The following is a 13,239-nucleotide window of genomic DNA, read 5'->3' as shown; positions in this document are numbered from 1 at the left end:
GTAGCAATCCTCATGCCTCCGAGAACTGGGATTATAGTCATGCATCACCAAGCTTGCTTTCTGTAATGGACAGCTTAATTTTAAATCATTTCTTTTGTCTAAGGCAAATGCTTTTCTTTGAATTCACCTTTTTAAAATTGTGTTTTCCATGCAGACTTACTTGGAGAAGTAGAGAAAGCATTAAGGGGAATATTTAAATTTATTTGAAATATATTTGCTTCTCTGAATTCCATTTATCTCAAAATTTAGACTCAGAAGGCAAGCACTTAGTAGTAAGGATGAGGAAATGGTAGTTAAGGCCATAAGACACAAGAAGGTGATGGACGAAGGGAAGGAAGTCAGAGGAATTGGGAAGGATATCTGCCCTAGAGATGAGTAGTGATGTCATTATTGGCGTCCCTATATCTGGTGTTTTACTTTTCTTAGTTACTCCTTAAAGATAATTCTGTTTTGCTGATGAAGTACCTTAAGGCCCAGAGGGATTACATACATGGCTCAAGTCTCATACTTGTTAGGGTGTCTGTGTGATATACACCCAAAGATGCTTCCATGCAGGAGTACCTGATTCTCAAGAAAAATATTTTGGCCTGTCTCCTACTGGTGTTTTATGCTTTAATCAAACACTCCCTTAGAAGCCAGCATTTATGTCAGCAGTTGAGTACATTTGTGATTAAACTGTTAAACCGTACATTGGAAATGACTAATTGGTTAATTTTTTCCACCAATTGACAGAATCACATTTAGTACTTATGTCTGGGGTGCGGGGGTGGCGGAAATAAGTGCCATTATTATCAGTCACTCTTAAAGAATGTACTTGAAAGTGTATCCAAAAATTGTCAGTGTTATGACATGTATACAAAATGGGATAGGTTTTCAGGAAATGTTTAATATAATGACATGAGAGGAAACACTGGAGTGAGTTGATAGTGACTATATTTTTTAGCTATTCATAAGTAAGCATTTTAGTAGACCATTTCTTTGTCTACCCATTTAGTGAGTCTACTTACTGGACACCTATTGTGTACCAGAAACTGCTAGGTCTAAAAGCTGAGGAGTCATTAGGCAAATACACAATTCTTGTTCTCTAAGATCTTGCAGTCTAATGGGAAAGATAAACATTCAAAGTAAATTTTAAAAAGTGTAAGTAAATATAAAATTACAATTGTTACAGATGCTATAAAGAAAACTTATTTGTGTAAGAGAACCTGTAATAGAGTGGTTAAGGAAGGTTTTTGAGAAAGTAATGGTTGAACTGAGCTCTGAAGAAAGAAAAAGTGGCCTTTTTTTGAAGCAGAGCTTTTATTGGTACATTTTTTGGATATACATAATAGCATTCCTCATAGAGAATTTGTATCTGTACATGATATATCTTGCTTTTTTTTCCCCCTTCCCTCCCTTCCACCCCTCTTCCCCTCCTTATTTACAAAAGCTTTGTTTCCAAGGTGGCATTTAAGCAGTGTCAAGGAGAGTTTCAGAGAGTATGGCTGGTGCTATGACTACAGGAGAGATCACAGGGGAGATAGTGGTTCTTTAAAGGATGTGAGCGCTAGAAAGAAGTGTTTTGGATGTACTCTGTGCAAAGCCTAGGAGGTCATGTTAAAAAGAATTGTGGCCTCTATCCTAAGAGCAGCAAGAAACTTCTGAAGGGGTTCAGCTGGGGGCTGGATGGGGGGATTTGTTTTCAAAGGGTTGCTCTAACTTCTGGGTGGAGAACAAATTGAGGTTTTGCTATCTAGTAGTCACACCTTGGTACTTGACTGATTTGAAACTCATCAAATTTGGTACATGGTACATTTTGACGTGAAAATTTTGTCCAACTACTTGTGTTTGTGTGGTACTTTATGGACAGGCTATACCTTGGTGCTGATTACCTTGTGACTCACCACCCTTTCTAACCAAAACAACCTGTTTGGTACTCATAGTGTTTGGTACTTGTTTGGAACTAATTAACAAATACCAAGGTACTACTATACTGTACTTGGGGAAGAAATGAGCATTTAGTATGGCATATCGAAATACACATAAAAAGAAACAAACATGAAATGATGTGATAATGTAAGTAGGAGACAGTAAAAGAGGGAGGTACCAAGGATGTCTCTGTCTTACAGACCTAGAAAGATAAAGACCTTCCATTCACTGATAGGGAAGCCCAAGAGATCAGATTTTGGAGGGGAGTTCATTTTTAATGTGTTGAGTTTGAGGTATCCTTGAGACACCAAATTAGAACTGTCAACTGGGGTCTGGAGTTTAGCGAGATCTAAACTAAATATGCAAGGTGTGATCCAAAAGTACACTGTGCTTAAATTTTAAAAATTATACCATAGAAGACACATTGCCAAGTTTGTGAAACATTTATATTTAGATAATTTCAACTGTTAACATGGACCTAGTTAGTAGATGAAGAATATAGAGCAGGAGAGAAGGCCAGGACAGACCCTTGAGAAATATTCAAGGAGTAGTGGGGGATAAGCCTGAGAAGCAGTCTGAGAGATAGAAGGTTTGTAGTAGATTGCCCAAAACCTTTAGTCCAAGGTTGTAAAATGATCTGGACGTGTTGTCTCCCCACTGATCCAGCCTTTCTTTTTTCCTGTACTTGTTTAACTGCCCTGTTAATCCATGTGGGAGATTTTAGTGGTACCTGGATTTGAGTATAAACTTCTATCTTGAGGGCTTGGAGGACATTAAATAAGATTCTATCTGTATTAGCTTGCTAGAGCTGCCATATTAAAATACCACAGACTGGGTGACTTAAGAACAACAGAAATTTGTTTTCTTGGAGTTCTGGAAACTAGAATCCAAACTCAGGGTGTTTAATTTCTGAGACCTTACTGTGGTTTGCAGATGGCTGCCTTCTCACATGGTTGCCCACCTATGAATTGTTCTGTGTCCTGACAAAATTAAGGACACTGGTTATAGGAGATTAAAGCCTATCTTTATGGCTATGTTTAGCTTTAATTACTTCTTAAAGACCCTATCTTCAAATTCATTCACATTCTCAAATACCACGGATTTGAACTTCAGCATTGAATTTTCTAAGGGTAAGATAATTTAATCCATAAGTATCTCTTCTTGCAATTACTTTTCTTTAAGTAATAAATGTTCAAAATATTAGTTCCTTGTTGGAATCTTTAAATTTACTGTAAGAAAAGGAATGAAACACAAATGCCGGATAACTACTGTTGTGAACTGGAAAGCATACCTGGGCAATGCAGCTCAGTGAGAGAGCACTTGCCTAGCATGTTCAAGGCGCCCTGGATTCATGCCTGTCAGGGAAGCATTTCTAATGAACACTATCAAATTTGAAAACACAGGAGTGAATGCAAGCATCATCCATCATTTTGAACATTATCAGAAAAGTATGTTTTGTATATCTTCTATCACCAGCTCCACACATAGGAACTAGAATGTGGGCTAATTAAAACTGTTAAGTTTTTTACTTGTTTTCACATGGCAGTGAAACACAGTAGCTGATAAACTAGGAGCAAACCTATCAGTGGCATTGGGGTTCCTCAGGATAATCCCCGTATATTTTAATTCCTACAGGAAGACCTGTAGGACTCAGAATAAACATATTATAGTTTTGTTCCTGACTCTTTTTTCCTTGGTACCAGGGATCGAACTCTGGACCTTGCACTTGCCAGGCAGGTGCTGGCAGCATTGAGCTACATCCTCAACCCTTCATATTACAGTTTTGATAATATAGCAAAAGAATAAAAAGCAAAATCAGTGAAAAGGAAAGATGCATAGGGACAATTCCAGAGGAAACCAGGCATACGCCTCCAAGAGTTCTCTCCTAAGTGGATCACACAGGACACTTCCGCCCACACGTATGAGGGCTTGTCTGCTAGGGAAACCCAGGCTCTCACTGCCTACCACATAACAAAATTCCTCCCAGAAGGAAAGCAGGTTTTCAGCATAAATCTTACTGAGATTCTAGGCACAGTGAACCATCAGTTAGGGAACAGTAGGTTTTTATATATCTGATCTTCCACTGTCTTCTAACTAACAAATGAAAGGAAATTCCATGTGCTACCCGCCCCCCCAAAAAAACTGGCTTTCTTTTAAACAGTTGACAGCTCAATTACATGAAGCTGCTTTTAAGTAAGAATGATGGAAATTGAAATTTTAAACTAGGTATGTGAGACGAGAAGATTAAGGGCACACCCATCCCCAAAATATCAAGAGGTCAGGTCTTAGCCATTTCCTTCCCTGTCTGGCTTTCTGAAAAATTGCATGTAAATTGAAATTAGATGGTTGGATCTACTAGATAAATGGATGGCTGCCTGGATGGTTGGCTGGGCATGGTGACACATGCCTGTAACCCCAGCACCTGGGAGGATGAGCCAGAAGGAGTACCACAAATTTGAGGCCAGTCTGGGCTATACAGCAAGATCCTATCTTAAACAGAAGAGATTGTTGAATCTAGAAAGTACTTAGAGGGTTTCTTTGGCTTAACAAAAAACACTGAATTAGAACATATATTTACAATGATTAAAAGACAGTTTTTAGTTTTTCTTTTAATGTCTGTTAATATGTTCATAAATTAGAGCTTTCGTTTACTGCTCTGCTTTCTGTGTTCTCTGTACACACTTATAAACAAGACTGAAGAATTCTAGCTTTTTTGTGTGAGTCTGGGTCTTGCCATGTAGTCCCAGGGTAGTCTTTTTTTTTTTTTTTTTTTTTGGTACCAGGGATCAAACTCAGGTCCTTGCGCTTGTGCAGCAGGCGGTGAAACCACTGAGCTAAATCTCTGGCAGTACAGGGTAGTCTTCAACTCATTGTATAGCTCAGGGTGGCCTCAAACTGACAGGAAATAAGCAGTATGTCACCATGCCTGGCTCACAGATATTCAGAGACTTGTCTCAAGGTATAGCTCAGTGGCAGAGTGATTGATTAGCCTGGGTAAGACCCTGAGTCCAATCCTCAGTGCCAAAAATAAAAACATACTGAAGACTCTTGGCCCCAAGTCACCATAGTAGGTAGCAAAGCCAAACATCAAAGGTTTTTTTTTTGTTTTTTGTTTGTTTTTTTGTTTTGGGGGCGTTTTTTGAGACAGGGTCTTACTATATAGTTGAGGAGGCTGGTCTTGAACTCACAGTGATTCTCCTGTCTCAGCCTCTCTAGTGCTGGGATTACAGGCGTGTGCCACCAGGCCTGGCTCTCAAATATTATAATTTAATTTTTCAGACTGAAAATCCCATCCTATAAGACAGTGTGTTTCTAACTGTTGCATTGATTCCTAAGATTCTGTGAAGGTGACTGAGGTGAGGGTAGAGATGGCACCTTTATCCCATCCAGGTCATGCACAATTCCCACCCCATTCCACCAGAATAACCTGGTTTTAAATATTGTGATAAGGTGAAAAATTATGATTTTAAATATAGTTTCCTTGAATAAAGTTACTTTGTTTTTAGGCTTCTTAATTTTTATTTCAGCCAGGTGTGGTGGCACACATCTGTAATTCCAGCACTTGGGTGGCTGAGGCAGGAGGATCACTGCAGAGTTCAAGGCCAGCCTGAACTACATAATGAGACCTTGTCTCAAAAAAAAATTTTTTTTTATCAGTGCATTTGCAGTACCTGATTATTCCATTCATCATGGGGAGTTGCTATATGCTTACATAACACATCTTAATTCTTTTTATGTTCTTCCTCTCTTTTTTAATCCTTTCCCCCTTTTTATCCTTTCCCCCTCTCCCATCTCTGTTTCTTCGCCTTTTGCAGAAGATGTATCTTCCTTTTTCCTATCACCTATCTTTTATTTTGTTCTTTTTTTATATTTTGGGTTTCTCATATATATATGAGAAAACATGACATTTAAACTGTGACTGCATCTGATTTATTTCACTAAATATGGTCTCAAGGTAGATACATTTTCCTACAAATGACTCAAAGTTATCCTTCTTTATAGCAGAGTAGTACTCCATTGTGTATAAATACTACATTTTCTTCATTCATCTGTTGATGGACATATAGGCCACTTCCAAGATTTAGCCTACTGTATTACAAATTGTGCTGCTAAAACATGGGCATGCATGTATCACTGTAATATGATTTCTTTAACTCTTTCAGGAAGATACCTAGAAGGAAAACATGTAGCTGGATCTAATGGAATTTCTGGTTTTAGTTTTTTGAGTGATTTCCATTGCGATTGTACTCATTTACATTCCCACCAGCAGTGTAGAAGGGTTCTTTTTCCACACAGCCTCACCAGCACTTGTTATTGATTGGTTTATTGGTGACAACCATTCTTTCTGGAGTAAAATGCAATCTCACCATTTAGTTTGCATTTTTCTAACGGCCAGTGTTGTTGACCATTTCTTCATGTATTTATTGTTCATTTATACTTCTGGAAAATATATGTTGATTTCAGTTGCCCATATTTTTGGGTCTTATATTGAGGGATCTAATTTTTAAGAGTTCTTTATGTATATTCTAGATATTAGTCCTCTGAGAGTAGCTGGCAAATTTTTCCAATTCTGACTCATCACTCAGGTGTTTCCTTGGCTGTGCAGAAGCTTTTAAATTTGATATAATCCTATTGATTCTATTGTGATTTCTTGTGCAGTGGAGGTTCTGTTCAGAAAGTCATTGCTCATACCTATATCTTCAAGAATTTTCCCTATTTTATCTTCCAACAGATTACATATTTGTGTTTTAACACTTAGATTTTGGTCCATTTTGATTTTAGTTTAGTACATGATGAGAGATACAGGATTAGATCCAGTCATCTGCATGTGGATAGCCAGTTTTCCCAGCACCGCTAAAGAGGCTATCTTTCCTCTAGAGTATGTTTTTGGGCCCTCTGAAAAGACTGGGTAGCTCAATGTGTCTTGGGTTGTTCCTGTACCACATCTTTTTTGTGCCAGTACCATGCTGTGCTTATCACTGTTGCTTCATAACATAACTTGAAGTATGGAACTGTGATCCCTCCTGTTTTGCTTTGCCCAGGATTACTTTTGTTATTCTGGGCCTCTTCTGGTTCCATATGAATTTTAGGGTTGTTCTCTCCAGTGTTGTGAGGAATGCTGTTGGTATTTGGAGTGGGGAGGCTTCTTTTTTTACTTTTCTTCCCATGCTGCTGGGGATCAAACCCAGGACTTGCACACTCCCACCTGCACTCTATCGCTGGATTAGAAAGTTGTATTACCCTTTTAGACAAGCTTGTTTATGTGAGACAGGGGGATAGGTCCCAAAGTAAGACAAAGAAACTGTCCTCTAGTGTTTTAAAACTTCTTTCTAAAATTAGGAAGCAACAGAATTTGACATTCTTCTAACCTTAAAATGAGAACTAATTGAAGTAGCCCACAGAAGTTCCAGTAGAAGAAAAAAGGGCTGGGGATTTAGCTCAGTGGTTCCACCGCCTGCCTCACAAGTGCAAGGTCCTGAGTTCAATTCCCGGTACCACCCCCACCCCCCAACCCCCGAAAACAGAAAAAACCAAAAGATATGATTGAAGTTTTTTTTTCTACCATTAATAGAGTTTTTAACCAGTAATTTACAGAACTGGTTTTTTAAAATTCTTAGTTCTGGAAGGTACTGAAAGTATAAAGATGATCTGTAAGATAAAAAAATCTTTTTTTTGTATGGGGGATGAACCCAGGGCCTCTCACATGGTAAATGCTTTGTTTTTATGGCCTTTTCTTTCTTTGTTCTTTTTTTTTTTTTGGTGGTAACAGGGATCAAACTCAGGACCTTGCACTTGCCAGGCAGGCACTGTGCTATTTTGATGGCTTTTAAGAATATTTCAGGGCCAGGGAGTTAGCTCCGTGGTTCTGCTGCCTGCCTCGAAAGTGCAAGGTCCCAAGTTCAATCCCTGGTACCAAAGAAAAAAGAATTATCATTTCAGTGTTTTGGGGTTTTTTTCTCAAAGTAATACAAGTGGACAAAATCTGAACTAACATATAGAATATTCTTGTATCTTCATGCATGTTATAGTGGAATTTGCCAGCTTACAGGGAGAGTATAATTCACTATAATTCCAGTATGGGCAGTGACGGTGGGCAAGCTTTGTCCTATAAAATGAAAGTAGGGGTCGGGGATTTAGCTCAGTGGTTTCAGCACCTGCCTTGCAAGCGCAAGGTCCCAGGTTCGATCCCCATTACCAAAAAAAATAAAATAAAATGGAAGCTGATCTTAGATGATATCCAAGACCCTCTTTTTAAATTTTATTTTCAGCATAGTCCATTGCAGCCAATTTGGAATGCTGTTCTGTAGTCACATAATAGTAGAACTGTACTAATACCAGCCAACATTTACTGACTGAACTTTTATAAGTTTGCTAGAATGCCAAGGACAAAACACTTAAAATTCCTGTTTAATTATCACCTTAGTACTTTACACGTGGAGAAACTGAGGCTGAATATTTGCCTGGTAAGTATAAAACCTTGAGGAAGTGATGAAGTTTATTTCAACAATACCCAGTATTTCAGACTATATGAATTTTAAAATTATTTTCCACATGGGAAGAAAAAGAAATCTGTATTGACCTGTGCTAATGTAACTACTGTTATACTGAAACTACAACTTCTTTGTAGCCTACAAAATATCAGTCCAGTTGCTCGATTACATGCAGATCTATTTATATTGGTTTAACTTTGGTGTATCAAGAATGAATGTATCTGGATTATGTGGTCTTTGTAGGGAGATACTTCAGTTAACCTTTAATAACAATTTTTCAGTGAGGCTTGTGTTTATATCTTTTACGAATATGTCAGAGTGTGTGTGTGTGTGTGTGTGTGTGTGTGTGTGTGTGTCCGTGTGTCCGTTCATGTCCATTCTAGAAGCCTAGCCTACCTCGCCTCCTACCTCTCCTCAGGGCTCTTTCCCTCTCACCTCTGCCCCTTATACACACACACAAAAAAAGATTTTTTCAATAATCATTTCTTAATCTACTTTTAATATTTAGGAACAAGTTCCAGTTCCAGTGTATCATCCAACACCTAGCCAGACTCGGCTAGCAACTCAGCTGACCGAAGAGGAACAAATTAGGATAGCTCAAAGAATAGGCCTTATACAGCATCTGCCTAAAGGAGTTTATGACCCTGGAAGAGATGGATCAGAAAAAAAGATCCGGGAGTAAGTTTTAATAAGCTTTATTTCAGAGGTCTATTTTTAGACATTACCTTTTGAAAATTTTGCCTTTTCTGATGTACAGTGTTACCTCAGTTGTCAAACTAAATTCATTCCAAATTCATGTTCAAACACCAAAAAGTTTGAGAACTGAACATATTTTTCCCATAAGAAATAATGGAAAACCAAATAATTGGTTCTGTGGCCCCAAAATTACACCTACAACTCCATTTTTTCTTTAACTCTGTCGTGGTTCTCACAGTTTTCCTCTTAGCTTTATTGCTGGTAGCACTAACTTTCTTTAGAACCATGGTTATGATATTTTATGCAAATAAAGCACACACACCCCAAAAAAGCAGTGACAAATGTTTTTAACAGGCACTATATGTTGTCTGGGCAAGAGCAGCACTTAGACTGAAGCATCGCCCCTTTGTATTGTATTGTGGTGAGACTCTACACATAACCCGCTCTCTGCCTCTGCCTGTACAGGTTTTTTCAAGTTGGATTTTCGTTTTGACTATCCAGCAAAGTTACACCGAGCAGCTTTTTTTTTTTTTTTTTTTTTTTTTTTAACGTTGCCATTTTAGTAGGGGAAAGTTCAAGCTTGGCAGCCATTCAATAATTGAGGTGTCACTGTTCTTTGGAAGTCTGTGACATGTACTTACTGGAAAACCTCAGTTAATTCAAGAGAATGTTTAGATGCAATAGTAAAGAATTTGTATATATAAAAATAGCTAAGCAGTATGGTGTGAATTCTGATTATTATTTACACTTCCTGTCCATTTGGATAACTGGTGATAGCTAAAACGATTTACATATTTGTATGTGAAATAAGGCCAGCATTACTAGTGGCCATGTCAGCTGGTTTTTGGAATGTCATCTGGCAATATTTCAAGGACTATACCCTTTAAGATAATAGCCATAGGGATCTATTTCAAAACATGTACCACCACCACCACTCCCCCAGCCACACAGTGTTCACCACAGTCTTGGTTAAGGGGAAAATGTATGCTGCATATAATTGTCCATCATTAGAGGTATAGATAGTTAAGTTGTGATATGGGAATACTTCATCAGATGATGCAGCCATTAAAAGTGTTTTATTTTATTTATTTATTTTTTGGTACCGGGGATCGAACTCAGGACCTTGCACTTGCGAGGCGGGCAGCGGAACCACTGAGCTAAATCCCCAGCCCAATTAAAAGTGTTTTTAGAGATATGAGAGAAATCTGCTTCCTGTAAGATAATTTTATTAAGCCTGATGAGTTGAAGATAAAATTTTGCTGGTGTGGAATTTTGGACCCCAACGCTCATCATTGTCTTTGAGAACCGCTAAGGAGGGATCCTTTCTCCTTCTAAATTGAGAATGGCTTACCCAACACAAGCATAATTTGATTTACTATGTTAATGTTTGGTGCTATACCAACATTTAGCACTAGTACTTAATATTATAGTCAGTCCAAAACATTGACTTCTGAAATGAAAATTCAAAACTGAGTTAATGAAAATAGCTTTAACTTAAAGCAGCCCAGTAAGTAGGTTGAAATTAGGGCTCTGTTTTTACATATTGTTCAAATAAAAATATTACTCCAGGATTGCACTAAAAACTCAGTATAAAGAAACAAGGCTGATCTGTCTTGCTACTTCCTGCTTAAAACATCACACTCTCCTGCAGGTCTGTCCTATAATATGTAGCTGTTGTACAAACAGAGCAGTAAACTTGATCTTAATGTGATCCATTTCTCATTGCTCTGGTGATTACTCTTAAGCCCAGCAAATGCTGAGGAGATTGAAACAAGAGAATATAGATGGTTAAACACTTATTGGGCAAAAAACTTCCATTTGCATGCTGAAGTAAGGAGGTGATAGGCAAATTGTTCTAGTATGTTGTTTTGGAGTAACACCATGTTTGAGTCTTATGGATAGACTCCTTATCTAAAACTGCTTCCTGATTTCTCTCTCTTGCTTCCTTCCACAGGTGTGTGATCTGTATGATGGACTTTGTTTACGGGGACCCGATTCGATTTCTGCCGTGTATGCACATCTATCACCTGGACTGTATAGATGACTGGTTGATGAGATCCTTCACGTGCCCCTCCTGCATGGAGCCAGTTGATGCAGCACTGCTTTCGTCCTATGAGACTAATTGAGCCAGGGTCTCTTGTCTGACTTCAAGTGAACCATCATTCTTGGTGGTTTTGATCTTTTGTCACTGAGCCCAAAGAGCCAGGGATTAGGAATTAAGATCATGCACAAAAATTTCCTAAAAATTCCTGGGTGGCTACAGATGTTGAGGAAAGTATGTAATATTTTAGAAACTTAGGGGGGAAATGTAGGATGGTATTTTTATGTAAAGCCTTGACCCAGTGTTTAAAAAGATAATTGTATTTAGATCTTGTTATTATTGCTCCAGTACATATGAATTGTGTAAAGTGTTACAGCAGCTGTTTATGTTTAAATTGTGTGTTGAAGATTAGGAAAAAAATAGTGGTTATTTTTCCTAAATGAAATAACTTTCTTCTCCCCTCCACCAATTCTTTTCTGAAGTTACTGGCATTTGGGTCAAGGTTTTATTAAAAGCTACATTTTATAACACTGGCACAAAAACAGTAGTTTTAAGCTTGTTTGCACAGTTCTTTTTTTCCATTGGAAATGGAATTCATTGCCTTAGGTCTTTTAAAATAGTGTATTATTATCGTTGGGGCTGGCTCTATGCTTGAAAACCAGTTTATTTATAACCTGTTGTAAGTGCTATATTCTGTTTGCAGTTAGGAAATGCAGAATTCAAAGTGATCTCCTAGCTTGTAAGCAAACTGAGACGCACTAGCCCTTTTCTATAAAAATGAATTAATGTGTCAAGAAACCAACTCCAGCAAAGTGGTTTAATAGTATCCTTTCCTATGTGTTTATCTGTTTTGGGTTGTTAATATGATGATGATGGAAAGTCAAGATAAATTTTAAATATTAAGATTTCTGATTTATTGAGATTGAATTATGCCACCATGCTTATGTAAAAATGAAGGTGGCACCATAATGAAATGTAACAAGAAGTAGTTTCTCAGTGTAACAATTTTGATTTATTCTCTTTCCTATGACCTCCTTCCTTGTTGTCTTGACCCATAGCAAAAGGATACTGCATCTCTCATTACTGTTGAGCTGGGGTTTATTGAAGTTATATAAACACATCTCAGTCTGTGTCTCTTGGAAAGGTATCTATTAAGTCCTGCTAGGTGACTGATAAGACTAAGCAGGGAATAAAGGTAAATGTGTTTCATGTTTTGCACACAACTGCAGAATTTGTATAACCACATGACTTCATAGTTGTGATCTCAAAAAAGGAATTCCTCATTTAATTTTTCTTGCAGTTAATGTAAGAATACTCTAAATCTCTAAGCTTCTGAAGTGTTAGAGGTAGAGATGGTCTAGTGAATATGTAGTAGTAATGTTTTATCCACTTAGCATGTGTTTATTTTTCCTTGTGTACTCAAAGGTGACTTATTTGTTCAGCTCAGAGATGTTACAGCTAAAAATCATTCATTAGCAAAAGGAGAAGCGGTCTCCACCTGAAAAACATTTCTTATTATTTTATATTGAGTTGAATATTTGACTCTTAATACTTTTCTACATACAAAACAGGTTTCTGGAAGGCTCTTTGTAATTGCATTGTAGGAGAATTTAGTATGTCATAAGTACTTATTTGACATTCAACTGTATTATGCATATGTTGGTTAATTTCCTTACGAGCCCCATGATGGAATGACTTAAAGATGAATTTGATGAAAGTTGAAAGAAACTAGATTATCAGGTTCTGTTAAATTGTTACATGTATCTTGCTTAAATTTCTGTTCATTAATTTATATCTACCCAATTACATAAAGCAAATTTGGAGGAAACAGCTGAATTTGTGCAATATTTTCAGTGATACTTTTTTTATTCTTTTGTTTTCTACTTAAACATGGTGTCTATATCAAGTATTATAGTCAGACTTTCTTTTTTTCTGGTTTGTCCAAATTGGTAAATGAACTTTTTAAAAAATGATCTTCCATATTGCAGTTAGTCTTTCTTTATTTCAGGACTTCTTTCACAGAAGTTTGGTAATTTTGAAGGAAACAGTATTGAGCAGGATGCTTTTTTGAGCACTTTGTATTCTTTAACTTTGTTCTCATAC

General features: G+C 37.4%; 1 protein-coding gene across 2 annotated transcripts in view; it reads left to right on the top strand.

Annotated features, from left to right (window-relative positions):
- Positions 1–12,966, top strand: part of Rnf11 (ring finger protein 11) — a 43,881-nt gene extending 30,915 nt beyond the window's left edge. For both annotated transcript variants that reach the window (XM_021247912.2, XM_021247911.2), the window contains 2 exons: positions 8,908–9,077; positions 11,050–12,966. In XM_021247912.2, coding sequence (XP_021103571.1) covers positions 8,908–9,077; positions 11,050–11,221 — 342 coding nt within the window. In that variant the 3' untranslated portion in view covers positions 11,222–12,966. The remainder of the gene's footprint in view (positions 1–8,907; positions 9,078–11,049) is intronic.
- The last annotated feature ends 273 nt before the right edge of the window (positions 12,967–13,239 follow it).

Source organism: Heterocephalus glaber, unplaced genomic scaffold (genome assembly GCF_053883595.1).
Source record: "Heterocephalus glaber isolate CG9 unplaced genomic scaffold, H.glaber_assembly_v1.0 deba00001451, whole genome shotgun sequence".
NCBI classification, from domain to species: Eukaryota; Metazoa; Chordata; class Mammalia; order Rodentia; family Bathyergidae; genus Heterocephalus; species Heterocephalus glaber.
The sequence above is the reverse complement of the archived record's forward strand: the minus strand, read 5'-3'. Positions and strand labels throughout refer to the sequence as shown.